Source organism: Camelus bactrianus, chromosome 14 (assembly GCF_048773025.1).
Source record: "Camelus bactrianus isolate YW-2024 breed Bactrian camel chromosome 14, ASM4877302v1, whole genome shotgun sequence".
Taxonomy (NCBI): domain Eukaryota; kingdom Metazoa; phylum Chordata; class Mammalia; order Artiodactyla; family Camelidae; genus Camelus; species Camelus bactrianus.
In genome coordinates this window covers 2,429,692-2,444,788 of record NC_133552.1, presented here as the reverse complement: position 1 = coordinate 2,444,788, position 15,097 = coordinate 2,429,692, and the positions used below count along the sequence as shown (strand labels likewise).

The following is a 15,097-nucleotide window of genomic DNA, read 5'->3' as shown; positions in this document are numbered from 1 at the left end:
ACAGTTATAATGTCACCTGAGTGCTTTTCCATAGTCACTCTTGTCACCCCAGTGTTACGATCAAGTGGCATTATTTTACACAACAGCTAATGACGGTGTGACGCCAGCTCTGGGCCGTTGTTTCATTTAATTCCTCTGCAGCCGTGTGAGGTAGACAGTCGTACCCATTTCACAGATGGGGAACCCACGGTGAGGTTAAACTGCTAAGACTTGGCTGAGCTGAAGCCCAAACCCCAGCTCTATATCCATGGTCTCCGACAGGCCACCCGGGACCACAGCCCTGTCTTTTCTGTCACCCACCTTGTCCACGTCCGTCCAGTGAGTCGGTGGGAACGGGCCACATGCCAGGTGTTACCAGGGCTGGGGGTAAATCCCTGCATGACAGGCGGGGATCCCTGCTCGTGTGTGGCGTGTACCCCTGTGAGGGAGACAGACAAGAACCAAAAGCAGGTAAAGCGTATGTGCATCCGTGATCAGCACAGGTTAAGGGGAAGAGGACTGGGTGGGGCGGGAGCGGTAGGGAGGCGACCTGCCATCTAACAGGGTGCCCGGGGCGGTTGCCCGGGTCGCAGGCCCCAGGCCTGGTGGGTGCTGTCAGAGGCAGGAAACCCCCAGCTTCGCTCCTGGTTTAGGTCAGCCTCCCTTTTGCCCCAGCGTTTTATTTTACTCAAAAAGAGATAATTTGAAGAGAGCAAGAAACTTAAAACCATTTAGAAGATCATCTGAAAAATAGAAAAACAGTGTTTGTGGCTCCCTCTGAAATACATATGAAAGCTCTATCCGCGTAAATCAGTGGCAAAAGGTGCTAAATTCAAAAATACACATGAAAAATGTCCTCTCACGGGAAATGATGGTGATTCCACTACACGGCCTTTATGGGTTTGTACAGTGTAATGACTTATGGCTGGAGTATTTTAAGTAGTAAAAAGGTTATAACAGCTTAAATTTTTAATGTTCTAATTTCGCTGTATTTTCTTTAGATATTGGTCCTGAATAGATCATTCTGGTGTTGGGTGTAAAAATAAAAATAGTTGCTCCCCCCAAACATCGATTTTTAAAATCTGGTCCTTAAAACTGTACTGATTTTTATGAACACATCAGTGTCTTGCTATCACTTGAAAACTCACAAGAATTTAGACACATCTAAGAAACGTTTTTTTTCCCTTTCGTGTATGAATACATAGAAACAGATGGAAACTTTGCATTCTTTTCTCTCGCTCCCCATTAACTCTTTATTTGGGGATACAGCATAAGACTTCGGATTATCACCAGGTCAGTTTAACTTGTTTTCCTCATGAAGAGTTGGCACCGTCTGGAAGTGCCTAGTGTATGCCAGCAGCCCCGCTTCCTCCGAGGTTCCCCGCCTTGAGGGCGTGCAGTGCGTGGACTCTGAGCAGCATGGTAATTTTAACAGGTATGTTCGTTTTATTTTACGTAATTAAAGGTGTTTTCTTTTGGATTTTCGTTTTAGAGACCGTCATGCAGTTCCTAGAGAAACTATCTGACAAACTTTCTGAAAGGTTAGTTTTTACTCCACTCCTCAGCGTGTGTGTGATTTAGGTTTTGTTTTTAAAGACTTGATTTATTAAAAAATTAGGACGTGGCCTCTTAAGAATATAAGCGTTGGAATATTGAGTTGGATCTGTGGGCTCAGCCAACAGGAGTTTAAGTTAACTGTGAGATGTACTTTGAAAGCACAAAGGTGTCTTAAGGTGACGACCTTGGACAGCTAGGCCGTCCCCTCTGGTTAACCAGGCCGTTGTTTCAGGAATGTGTCATTGATGTGTAATTTTTAAAAATGCCCAAGCCTTTCTGAGACTGTATGTTTTGGCTTGTACAGTCCATTCTGTAACAAGCTCACAGGGTAGCCTTTCTCTTCTTTTGGTCTAAATACGGGTGGCTCACGGGCGTGTCAAGAGACCTGTGTTTCCATTTTGTGCGTTTTAAGAGGGCTCTGCCTCAGCGTTGCAATCCAGGCTGACGTGCTCTCCTGTCCTTGGTGGGACCCGCCCGCCTTCTCCCGCTGCGCCGGCCCTCTGGTCGCGGCCCTCGTCCTCCGTGGCATCTTGTAGGGTGCGGCTGAGGCCCGTCCCCAGGAGCCTTCGGACGCTGGGGGCTCCGGGAGGAGGGGCGTCACGGTTCGTAGGAGATGGCTGATGCCCTTTCTCCCAAAGCTGTCTCACTCAGTTGCTGTTTGCACCAACACAGTCAATTTTAGCTCAAATTTCCATTTTCTGTTATAAACATGTGCCTTAGAACCCAGTGCTCTCCAATTTGGGCTGTATTTGTCAATTCTAAAATGGTCTAATCCAGTGAACTGTTGTGGCTTTGATACAATGAAGTAGTGTTAACTACGCAGTTATTTAAGAATTTATTCTACTTTGCTTTGCTGGTAAGTGTTACTGTTTTTCACTTGTATGTAGCTATAGATTATATTTTGGGCAAATATAGCTCCATAGTTTTTATTAAAAAAATTTTAATTGAAGTACAGCTGGTTTACAATGGCGTGTTAATTCAGGTGCACAGCATCGTGATTCAGTTATACATGTATGTGTGTATGTTCCTTTTCATGTTCTTTTCCATTGTAGGCCATTACAAGGTATTGAATATAGTTCCCTGTGCTGTACAGTAGGCCCTGGCTATTTATATATCTTCATAATTTCACAGTGGTTTATAGCAGTTAATTCTAACAGAAACTTCATATTCTACAAATATTGAGTGCATGTGTGATTGTTGCTCAGCTAGTCGGGCAGTGCAGCTGGTAGGGGAGGGATTATGAATGGCAATCTTAAGTATAATCCACATTAATATTCTTTTATAGAAAGTAACTTGTTAGCCTTTTACTTTTTTAAGGTGTCACAAAAAGCAGTGATTGAAAGTTTGCTGATGAGACTTTGCGTGTTTCTATAACGGTGCTCACTTTTCCAGGCTTTAGTGCTTTGAAGGCACATACCTGCCAGGGAGCTTTTTAAGGTGGAAATTGAAGTAATTTCACCGACGTGCATGTCACCGTCTTGTCCAACACACGTGAAATCTGGATTCACACTGGTTCACGATGTCCACGTGACAAATTTCTTCCAATCTTACCATGAATGTTGAATGTAACATAAGCAAACTAGTTCTTCTATAATGGAAGGATGAAAGTTTTGTCCTAACCATCCACAATGAACCTGTTTTACAGAACTACAAAAGAGTTTGAGATGATGCGAGGGATGAAAATGAAACTAAATCCTCAGAATTCCGTAAGTGACCTTGTTGGAATGTTTTCATTGTAACAGAAGCAGCCTGTCAGCTGAGGTCTGTCTGCCGACCCTAGAGCTGACTTGCTGAAGGTGCGCTCAGCCTTGTTCCGGGTCCTTGAATTTGAAGAACACAGTACTGAAGTGCTTGATCACATGTCTGGGCCTGACGTTCCAGGAAGGCCGGGGTTCCTGTTGGTCAGCTGACATTACACACCGTCCCCCGCACGAGGCGTGTGGGGGTCTGCGTGTGTGGGGCTGCCTCCATCCCGCGGCAGCCGGCGTCTCTGGAGCAGCTGTCGGGGCTCCGTGCAGGGTGCCGGCCGGTGGCGGCCCCGCGTCAGTGCTGCCCTTGCTCAGTTACGTAGATCAAAGTGTACCCCCTCCCCCTGAAAGCCCTGGAGTGTGGTTTTCTGTCTTCAGGTCAAATGATGACATGATCTTACAGTCAGACCACGTGTCCCTGTGGCCAGAGTGGGCCCTGAAGAGGGACGGGATCCCAGGTGTTAGGACCCTGGTTCTTACTTGGCTCGAGGTGCTTGGGGTCACCCGGGTCCTGCGCCATCCTTCTGGGGGTGGTCCTGGGGGGATTCTTGGGTGGGAGCTTCCTGTCACAGCCAGTCTTAGAGACTTAGAAACTGCTCAGTAGCCTCCCAGATACAACCACTGCGAGGCAGACTCGTGCTGCCAGATTCACCAGTTGCTAGAGTAGCGTGTCGGTTGTTGCTTTGTGGTGGGAGCTGCGTCTAGCACAGGAGCCAGGCTTTGTCCTCTGCACGCTTCAGCCGGGTAGGTGGGTCCACTTAGAAACTAGATCATAGATCAGAATTGAGTTTGGTGAGGGCGGAAGCAGGAAAAGTGTGTTGCCAAAAGCTAATTCGTTAAAAGCTGATATGACCAGAAACTGTCCTCCCCAGACACTTGTGTTTGGTTACTGATTGTGGCTGTTCTGCAGATGCTAGGGGTGCCCAGTCTTCTCATGAAGCCCTGTTTTGGTGAAGGGGCCGCCGTTCACCCTGCTGCCCTAGCCAGACCCGGGACCAGCAGTTCGCAAAATGTGGTCCCCCGGGCAGGAGAGCAGCAGCTCCTGGGACTTGTTAGGAGGGTGAACTTGCGAGCCCTACGCGGGCCCCCCTGTGTCATGAGCCCCACCGACTGTGCTTCAAGGAGTCCTGCGGGTGTTTCACTCCCGGCCTGCTCCGCCCCCTCACCATAGCTCTGGGCCGGGTCATTGTCCCTTCTCGCCTGGATGTGGCTGCACCTGGTGAACTGGCCTCCTGGCCCGCGGTTGTGGCCACGGATTCAGGCAGCACGGCCGCGTGCCCAGCCCCGTGTTAGACGTGGACCAGGCCCCCAGCACATAGGGCTTGTCCTGAAGCGCAGATCTGATCTTACTCTGTGTGGAATTTTCATGCGCTCCCTGTAATTCTCACAGCACCTTTGAGTCTCAGCTTTCCCACCCGCACGTCCTCCTCCAGCCTCGTCCTCTGCCGCCCGGGAGCAGGTGGGTGTCTTCCCTGCTGAGGCGGCGTGGTGCTCGTGTGCTCTCGTCACTTGCCTTGCGCTTTGCTTTCCCTGCTTTTGTTTTTAACTGTACCGGCTATTTCTGGGCCAGCAGACGCTGTGCACCTGGGTCATGGGCTCCCGGTCTTCCAGCCTCAGCACCGGCTTTGTCTCCTGCAGGCACTTCCTGCTCTCCCCACAAGATGTGGGCCTTCTTTTGGGCTCTGTCACACGGCAGAGTGTCCTAGATGTGACGCGTGGCTCTCCAGTCGGCTGGACCCTCGTCAGCTCCTGGGGCCGGGTCATGTCCTGTCCCTGCTTCATCAGAGCCCGCACCGTGTTGGGCCGTAGCAGAGAGTAGGCGGTCACGTGTGTGCCGGGAAGTGAGCACGCAGGGGTGTGGTCCGGGGGCCAGGCCTGCCCTCCGGGCGCTCAGGGGGAGAAAGTAAACCTCCACGTCTCCCGTGGGTCACGTTCTGTGAGGAAAGCATGGTCCCAGCGCGCGAGGAAGAGCGCCTTGTCGTTGGAGGGGATGATGCCTCAGCTGAGATTTTCAAGGGCAGCGACCGTAAGCTGTTCTCAGCACTGGGCGTTCTGTTCGGCAGTGCAGATGTGTTAGGCAGCCCTGTCTGGGAGATGCTTTTGATTCGTTCGCCAAGTAAGTCTTGAGGGTGTTCTGTGTACTGGGCAGATTTCTGGGTGCCTGGAAATAGTAGGAAAAGTGCCAACAAACCCCTGCCCTCGTGAAGCTTACGTTCTAGGGGAAGAAAAGAGATCGTAAACAGGAGAAAAATCACTGTGTGCTGGTCCTGTGGGGGTGGGGCTGTGGGTGAGGTGCTGCTGGGAGAAGTGGATGAAGGCTGCTGTTTTCTGTGGCCTGGGCAGTGAAGACCTCTCCAGGAAGGTGGCCCTTGAGCAGACATGGAAAAAGGAGGGAGCTCGCCAGGCAACGGCTCGGGAAGAGCCCTCCAGGCAGGGAGAAGGGCCTGGGTGTGATGGAGGAGTGGGCCGGGGGCTCCCGGGTGGCTGTGGGGAGGAGGGAAACGGGGAAGCATTGGAGCCAAAACAGCATGTCCCCATCATTACAGCTGAGGGACTGGAAGCCTGGTCCCAGGCTGTCTGCCTCACCTGCACTCTGTCACCTGGACAGCCTGCAGGGGGTGAGCCCTGCAGGTGTTCAGACATCTTCCCTGTCACTGTCTGTCCCAGGTGTCGAAAATGAGTGTTACGAGACTTCTTTATGACATATTTTCTTTGCCAAGATTAGAGTTAATTCTGCCTTAGTTACATGCTAAATTGTTGCTTTTACTTGGGGATCCACCCTAAGCTTCCTGCTTAGATTTAGAAAGAGCCCTAATCTTCCCTTGGTTCCCTGACCTTCCCTGCAGCACGTCTGATGGGCTGATGCGTGGCTTGCATTTTGGGAGAATGCATTTTGGGAGAAACTTCAGTGTGGCTGATGTGGTCTGTTAGCGCGGACTTGCACTAGCTTACATTCAGGTTGACTCTTGCCCACCTTTTCCCCAGGTTCTGGGACTATGCCTTGTTTATACTTCTCCGCTCACTGATCACAGGGAAGTCGAAAGAAAGGCACCTGTTTCCTGCCACGTCCTAAGTTTTTATAGAACTTTTCTGATACAGTAACAGGTCTCGCTTTTTGTAAGCCAGCTAGATGACTGAGAAGACGTGTAAACTAGGCAGCAGCTTTCCTAATGCTGACTTTCTCCATTGCAGGAGTTAATGCCGTGGGACCCCCCCTACTACAGTGGTGTGATCCGCGCAGAGAGGTACGTTTCTGAGAGCTGCTCGCCTGAGAGGAGGAGGAAACGAGTGTCTCTTGAGCCTCTCTCTCCTCGTTCGGGCGCCCACGTCACAAGCCCGTGTCCGCCTGCTCAGCCCCGTGTGGGTGTGGCCGGCACCTGCCCGCGGGTCACTTGGTCCGGGCAGGAGGCTGTGCTCACGGGCCGGGTCAGCCTTGTTCTGGGGGTCCTGTCCTTCTGTGGTTTGGGCTCATGTCTCCCTGAAATCTTGGACCCCGCCCCTTCCTGTGTGTGGTGTCCAGGTCCTCCTCATCTGAGCACGTGGGGCTGGGACTTGGCTGGAACCGGTGGTGGCCAGTTTCTGGCCCGAGGGGCTGGGGGGCTCAGCGCACGTTTGCCGAACCACTGCCAGCAGCAGAGGCGGACTCGGCGCGGCGCTCGTCGCAGGCGCGCCTGGAAGGAGACACGTGAGATGAGGGTCCAGAGGACTTGGTTTCGCAGTCCCCCCCCGGCTTGTGTCTGCCTCGTTAGGTTGCGCAGGCGAGGAGCTGCGCTGCTCTCCCCGCGTTCACCCTGTTTCTGTCCTTCTCACATTTGCATGTGAGCCCACGGAACGTGGAGGCCTGTTCAGAGTGGCACGTTTAAAACTGTTTATGTCCCGGGCAGCTTTACGTGCGCAATAGGACTGTTTTGAAATCTCAGAATCTTTGCCGTGACTCACTCAGCACCACTTTGTCCTGATGGGTCCTGTTTCAGCTGTGCCGGGTAGGAAGGGCAGGATTAACTCAGGCAGCGGAGGAGGAAAGCCCCGTGCTGCTTTCTCTACTGAAGCGTGTTGGCGCGCGTCACGATGAGGCGTTTCCTCGATTGGTGTTATACCGCGAAGCGCTTTTGTTCTGTGCCTTCTACCCGGGCATCAAGCAGGGGTGGGAGGCACCTCACTAAAATTAGATTTCATTTGTTTTAATGGTTTCTTTGGGTTTTTTGTTTGTGTGTTTGTTTTTGTTTTGGGGAAGAGGTGGTTAGGTTTATTTATTTATTTATTCATTTTTTAGTTGTCACCACAAAATTTCCAGTAGGGCGTCATTGTCTCCATATTTATTTATTTATTTTAACGGAGGTGCTGGGGACAGACCTGGACCTCGGGCGGGCTGGGCACGTGCTTTGCCCCTGCGCTCCCCTCCCTCCGTGCTGGTGGCCTCAGTACTAAGTTAACAGGAGGGCACGGAGCTGGCCAACTGTAGCCCTTCTAGAGAACGGCCCCTCCAGGCGCTGCTTTGGAAGTGCTGTCTCAGGTCTTTGAAGGAGGTTCAGTGCTGCCTGGGAAGACACTCATCTGAAGGGCAGTGACTGTATTACATCCGTAGCAGAGTGCTCTCAGCTTTGGGCGAGGAGGCAGTGCTGGGCTGGGGCCCTGTCTGTGCTTCCCCGCGGCGTGGCCGTGTGCAGGCGAGGGGGACCTGCACGTGGCCAATAGGCCAGCTCATGTGCGGTGCCTTTGGCCTCCAGGTCACGGGGTCACTCCCGCCTTGAGATAAAGCGTGAGGTCCTGGGTTCAATCCCCAGTGTACCTCCACTGAAGTAAATACCATATAAACCTAAGTACCTCTCCCCTGCCTGCACACACGTGCGCGCACACACACCCACACAACAAAATGCCCCTTTGCTGAGAGGTTTCCAGCAGTCCGAATGGTCTTTAGAGTAAGAAGTCACCACTGTCCCAGGAACACAGTGTCGCCCACCTGACATCCACAGGGCCTTTAGTTCATGTATTTGGCTGTTGACTCCGTAAAAAAAAAAAAAACAGGAAAAGGGATGCAGAAGTGCTTCAAGTGGGGTTGTAAGAATCAGGGGTTTGAAACATCTGTTTTAAGTAGCTTAAAAGGCAAATTGATGGAATTTGGGGCTGAGGTTTCAATAATCTTGATCGACAAGAGTGGGCTGAGAGGCGCAGGTAATGGATGAGAAAGCAGAGGGAAAATGTGGTAGTTTGGGGGGGAGATTAGGACGCAGCCACGTGAAGGTTTCTGAATCCACGCTGGTCTCCTCTACTTGCAAGTGAAGACGCGAGTGTGTGGTTTGACACAAAACACGGAGTTTGAGGGCCTGTCCTTGACGTGAGCTTTTCTTCAGGTCACCCAGGGGTTGTCTTTGCTTTTATGTGAAATACTTCAGATTTAGTTTCAGTTTCTCAGATATTCAGCTGAGGAGAAGAAAGAACCTGGTACAAGTAAGGTAAGAGGTTAATGTGCAGAAACTGTGAGGTCGTCCTGGGAAGCGGGGCACGGCGACGATGGGGAGCCTCGGAGCAAACGTGCCTTCGTTCTCTTTCCTTTTCAAGTCTCACATTCTTCAGGGAAGGGTAGAGGTAATTCTTTACATTATGAAAAGCATATATGTAGTTACTTTATTTTTCAGTGGTTAATACAGTCACATGGTTGGAAAAAAATCAAAACCGCATTTAAAAGTGTTTGAGTCTCTGAATGGGGCTCGCAGCCTCCCTCCCGCCCCTGCCCTGGGGTGGTCACTCTGAAGCTGTTTAATGTGTCCCTCGATGGTTGACTTTATTTTTATGCTCGAGGACTTGATTCCTTTCTGCCAGTAGTGAGTTTCAGTGAGTCTTGTTTCCTCGGAGCTGTTTACAGGGAGGTGTCTTGGGGGCGTGGGCTCCGCAGTGCGTCTTCCTCGCTTGGGGCGTCTCAAGAGGTCAGGGCCACTCGCGTAATGAAGTTGGAGTGTTTGTGTTTTAGACGCTTTGTAAAACCTTGGACTCCCACAGAGGGATGGTGGTGTTTCAAGATAGCGCTGCGGTTTAATGTGTGAGATTGTGCCGCTTCTTGGTTAGTGTGTGTGTGTGAGCTTGTTGCTTTAGGTTTCTAAGAATTAACTTTTATAACGAAAATCCCAAAATAAACAGAAACAGGGAGACTAATATGAACCCCACATACTCCCCTCCCAGATTCGGTGGTCGCACGTTGGCCATGTTTGCCTCATTTGTCCCTTCTCCTTTTTGTCTCCCTCCTCATCACTGCAGTGCTTTAAAGTGAGCCCTAGACCCTTGTCATCTCGGTTCTGTGTGCTCTTTAAGTGCCCCCAGTCCCTTGCTACCTAGTAAAGTTCACCGCGGTTCGTTGGCATCCTCTCATACCCGTCTCGACCCGTCGCTCCCCGTGGTCTCAGACTTGTCTGGTCCCAGTTACCTGCTGGGACCAGGAGCGCCAGGTTCCTGGCCCTCGCGCCTCCTGCTTCAGGGCAGCTTGGTTGCCTCAGGTGGAACATTCTGGCTCGGCCTGTCTCACAGAGCGACGTAAGGATGCAGGAGGTTCTTGAAGTGACAGTGCTTTGCAAACGTAAGGCAGTGTCCCCTCACCCTGTCACAGGTGTCGCTTCATCAGCTTTTCTGACTATTGTGTGTCATCCGTCTCCTCCTTTCTAACCTCCTCCCCTCTGCCTGCAGAGGTGCTGGATGTGCCTTGTCTTGGAACACAGGTGAGCAGCCCCCCGTGACCCTGGGGGAGCGGCGCCCTCGGGGTTCCTGCCGCACCTGCCCCAGCGGTCTGGCCTGCACACGGCTCCGTGGCCTCCGGAGCTGGCGTGCGTTCGGCCCTGATGGTCGGTCAGACCGCTCTCCCCAGGTTCCCGGCCACCTGCCGGTCACGCTCGGTCACGTGCTTTGGTCCTCAGTACCCCTCACGTCGGGGTGTCCGTCTCGGCAGCTCCCGTGCCCCGGGCGCATCACCCACCTCTCCTTGCAGGTCTTGCCTCGGCGTCGCGTTTCCCACATCCGCCCACCCTGGTGCGGCACTGGCGGCGGGCACCCTGCCTGTGAGCTCCTCGCCTCACCTTTTACTTCTTGTTTCTATGACTCTCCCTACTCTGAGTACCTCATTTAAGTGGGATCAGACTGTGTTTCTTTCTGAGACTGACTGACTTCACAGAGCATAACGTCCTCAGGGCTCATCCGTGCGGTAGTAGGTGTCAGGATTTCCTTCCTCTTTAAGGCTGAAATGATGCCCATAGTGTATATGTACGCACCACATTTTACTTACCCAGTCCGAGGCAGATGGACACTTGGGTTACGTCCATGTTTTAGCTGTTGCAACGCTGTGAACATGGGCATATAGATATTTCTTTGAGACCCTGCTTTCAGTTCTTCTGGGTATGTGCCCGGAAATGGAATTGCTGGGCTATGTGGTAATTCTGTTGAACTAGGTTAACTTTGAGGTATGTGTGTATATATAAATATAGAGTATAACACATTTTATGGAGTAGAGTTTTACCGTCAGCTCAAGCGGGTCAGATTTTGTATGTAACTGTGTGTGTGGTGTGGTGTTGAGAGTGAACAAGCTGGAAGGGATGGAGATGTGGGATGGATTCGGGATGATGGAGTTGGGACAGATGCATAGACATGTACCTTGTGTTTTCAGTCCTTTCTGGCTCCTAAATTTTAAGTGAGAAGGGGATAGAATCCGCGTAAGAAGCTGAAGTAAACAGAATGTGGTCGCCGTCTCTTCCTGCCCAGGTACAACATCGAGCCGAGTTTGTACTGCCCGTTTTTCTCCCTCGGAGCGTGCATGGACGGCCTGAGTGTCCTGTTTCACAGGCTGCTGGGGATTTCACTCCACGCGGAGCAGCCAGTGAGGGGAGAGGTGTGGTGCGAGGATGTCCGCAAGCTGGTAAGCATCCCGGGGGCGCCACATCCTGGGCGCGGTCCCTGGTCCCCGGCAGCTCCGCGCAGGTTTGCTCTGCCCCAGTGGAGCGTCGCCTCACTGCTGCCTGTTGAGAAGTCTGGATCGCTCCGTCTGATTAGGACCCTGCGACAGAAACGCTCTCCTCCAACATCAGTCAGTGCCTGAAGTGACTGTAAGCATTTAACAGCAGGGCTCGTTCTCTGAGGAAAACTGTTTTAGAAACCTGATCCGAGGCTGAAGCTTGGACTGTTGAGAGACTCTGGTTCAGGAGACCTTTGTCATTGCTGGCCATGCTACTGCCACGCACGGGTCCCTGCTGGTTATCCCAGGGTCCCTGGTCCCCCTTTCCTCTCCTCCTAGCCCCTTCCCGCCTGTCGGAGCCCACGCTTGTATCGGATGCTAGTTGGTGCCCTGTGCTCTGGTGTGTATTCCTGACGATTACCCCAGCCTGGAGCACCCCCCCCAAGTCAGGGCGCCCTTCATTTGAGGTGCAGGGTTTTTAGCTTTTCCCAAGGAGGCTTTGAGGATCTGAGGACCTGCAGGCTGTAGCTCTCTGTTCCCCTTGCCCTGTGCTGAGCACACTGTGCCACTTCTCTGTGTGAAGGAGCGGGGATGGCTCATGTCCCCTGGCTGTTCTGTGGCCGTAGAGTGGGCGGAGGTGGCGTTGGAAGGACAGATGAAAGTGCGTTCATCTCTCCTGTGGGCTGTGTCCTCACAAGCTGTGGAGGTGGACTGAATGCAGAGGTGGTCTGCAAATGGAAGCTGGTGACAGGCGAGGGCAGGGACAAGATGCGAGTGATGAAGACGTACGTCCTCCAGCTCAGGGGAGCCCCTCGGTCACCATTTGCTGGTTTTGTTCACTGCCATCTCCTGCGTGCCGGGAACAGTTCCTGACACCACGGCGATGCCTCATGGATGTTTGTGGGGTTAATGAACACGCGCGCAGGGAGTTCTCAGTTCTCCGCAAGTTGTGCAGAGTTGAAGACCAGCCCTCCTGTGAGCCACACCTCTCTCGTCGGCTGGGTGGTGGGGTGGGTGTGAATGGTGCTGTCACTGAGTTTAGCGGGGCAGATGCTGTGTGTTGTGGTTCTGCCTTCCAGGGTTGTGGCTAGTATGCCCGTGTGTCCTGATGTTCTGAGATTGAATGGGGGGGACAATTTGGCTGCTAATCATCCAGCCAGCACCCAGCCCCAGTCCCCGGGCGCTGCGTGCCAGGCTGAGCTGCATTGTCGCGGGCTGGCCGTCAGGATGGAGGGCTTGACGGGCAGGGTCTCCTCTCCGGACAAAATCCGTCAGAGGCACCAAGAGATGGAACAAGGTGGGTGGACGTCGGGGTGGATGCCACCCCGAGGTGATGTGGGCGTAGGAAGTGGTGAGATGTCTGCACTCGGGGCTGTGGGTGTCTTAGATGCAGACTCTCATGTGAGGAGTGCATTGCACTCTTCCAGTTCTGATGGCCTCATTCACCACTAAATTAAATTCTCTCTTCCAGGCTGTGGTTCACGAATCTGAAGGACTGTTGGGGTACATCTACTGTGACTTTTTCCAGCGAGCAGACAAGCCCCACCAGGTGATGCTTCATTTACACGCTAGTCTTTCTAGAATGGTTGGTTCATTTGTGCGGACTTTACATCTCACTGTTGTAGTGCCTGGTATGTAAAAGGTTGCTGAATAGATAAACTTGAAACTAGGGTGTAGAATCTGAAGATGATGAAAGTTGTGAAAGTAACTACGTGAATCTGTGTCTGGGTTGTGGTGACCGTGACAGTGACAGCAACTGACACTTCCCAGCCCTCCGTGTGCCGGCCGGTGCTCTGAGCCCTTCCCACACCACACCTTCCAGTGCTCACCTCCCCCCTCTGAGCTGGGCACTACTGTTACCGGAAAACCGAAGCCAGAGAAGGGATGTTACTTGCCTGGAGTCACACAGTTAGGAGTCCCAAGATTTGAACCCACATGTTCTGACCAGAGCTCCAGCTCTCGGCCACCATCCATCCTTGACAGTGGACCTGGCTCAGAACTGCAGACTCAGCCTCTGGGCGGTTCACTCCTTGGGTGGCATACGTGAGGTTCATGTTCTCGAGCTTTAGCACTTCCGGGCAGTTTGATTAGAATGATCAAGAATTCAGGTTGTCAGATACAGTAGAAATAAGGGTACCTTATATTTAAATAGTGATTCCCAACTTCCAAAGCAGTTTTAACAGATGTAGGCTTATGAATCTGGGCAGTGGCTCTGGTATTTGACAAAGTGGAGGCGAGGCTGGCAAGGGGACCAGGCTCCAGGACAGCGTGGCCAGTGTGGGCGGAAGGCGGGGCCAGAGCCTGGGTCGCCGCTGCCGAGTCCCATGTGCCTTCTTGTTGGAGGCCCAGCTCCGCAGGCCTCGGCCCGAGTCCCCGTTTGGGATGCGGTGGCCGAGCCCTGCGTCTTTGGACACAGGACCTGGTATTTCCAAGACGCAGCTGGTTTTCTCGTCTGAAAGACGAAACAGCTGCCTCCCAGGTTTCTGTGGAGAGTAAGCGGTGAGTGCGTGCGCGCCGGGAAGGCTCCTCCCAGGGCCTTGCTCTGTGGCAGTTTGGAGCTCGTCCTGTCCAAGTGACAAAGCCCGTGGATGTGGAAGGTGTCGTCCTGACACAGGAGGGGCCCGGTAAACACGAGTGTCCCGTCCCCCTTGCTGTGAGCGTCTCCAGCATCTGCTGTGGCCTCAGCTCAGTGCATGGCTTTGGAGTGGGTAACTGAACTCATCAGCACAGCCTCAGAGAATGGTGTTTTAAGAAGATGAACATTTTAGCAAAATAAAAAGTGCTGGGGGGAAAGTGTCCCTAACTAAGTGAGCAGAAGTATGGAGTTCAGGTGAAACGTGTGCAAGGCTCTTCTCCCTCCAGGGCGCCCGGCCCTTGGCTCACCCACCCGCTCCCTGGCCCCGCAGGACTGCCACTTCACCATCCGCGGCGGCAGGCTGAAGGCCGACGGGGACTATCAGCTCCCGGTCGTCGTGCTCATGCTGAACCTCCCCTGCCCCTCGAGGAACTTACCGACGCTGCTCACCCCGGGGATGATGGAGAATCTTTTCCACGAGATGGGCCACGCCATGCACTCTATGCTGGGCCGGACACGTTACCAGCACGTCACTGGTGAGCCGGGGAGAGGGGGCTTTCGCTGCACAGTCACTTGAAAACATACATTTCTTTCTAACTCGGAAAAAAGCCTTTTATCTGGGTGTCTGCAGTCGTGGGTGGCAGATGGTCTGCCTTGTCCTCCCAGCTGTGAGGCTGACCCGACCCTCCTGCGTTTTTCCCGCCGTTGATAGCAGTTCTCACCCAGGAGGGTCTCCGCTCCCAGTCTTTGAGTTTGTGCCACTTCCCGTTGTGTTGTGTTTTACGTGGACTTCAAGTCGGTGGCCGTGCGTATGAGTCAGTGCGTCTCCCCAGCAGAGTCAGCGAGTGAGGAAGTGAGCGGATGCTGCCTCTGTCCAGAGCCAGCCAGGAGACGTGAGGGCGTGCTGAGGGGCGCTCCGTGCTGTGTCCTCACCCCCACCCCCGCAGAAAGCCGGGGTGTCTCAGGCTGACGTGTGGCCGTGCGGGTGACATCAAAGATGTCCCCCCTCGCTGTCGCCTCCGAGTCTTAAGCTTCTTGTCACACGGGTCAGCTTGAGACCACCCAGGAGAGCCGTGTTTATTAACTAACTTCACACACACACAGTTTTAGGGGAGGAGAAGATACTTGAAAAGACTGTAGATGGGCTGGACAGAATCATAGTGTCAACAAAAGGTTCTTACAGGATTTGTTGCTTTAAATAATTTTGAGTTTAAAATGTTGCTTTGTGTGCTGAGGCCTGACCTTGTTACCAGAAGGAATTAATAGATCAAATAATATACTTTGAAAACAAATGAAGAAGAACAGCAC

The 15,097-nt window shown here is 52.7% G+C and overlaps 1 protein-coding gene across 2 annotated transcripts in view; it reads left to right on the top strand.

Annotated features, from left to right (window-relative positions):
- MIPEP (mitochondrial intermediate peptidase) overlaps nucleotides 1–15,097 on the top strand; it is an 83,631-nt gene that overhangs the window by 18,260 nt on the left and 50,274 nt on the right. For both annotated transcript variants that reach the window (XR_012511604.1, XM_074377929.1), the window contains 6 exons: nucleotides 1,472–1,520; nucleotides 3,182–3,242; nucleotides 6,477–6,529; nucleotides 11,025–11,178; nucleotides 12,686–12,763; nucleotides 14,121–14,325. Coding sequence is in view for 1 of the 2 variants with exons in the window: in XM_074377929.1 (XP_074234030.1) it covers nucleotides 1,472–1,520; nucleotides 3,182–3,242; nucleotides 6,477–6,529; nucleotides 11,025–11,178; nucleotides 12,686–12,763; nucleotides 14,121–14,325 (600 nt within the window). In the remaining variant the exon portion in view is untranslated. The remainder of the gene's footprint in view (nucleotides 1–1,471; nucleotides 1,521–3,181; nucleotides 3,243–6,476; nucleotides 6,530–11,024; nucleotides 11,179–12,685; nucleotides 12,764–14,120; nucleotides 14,326–15,097) is intronic.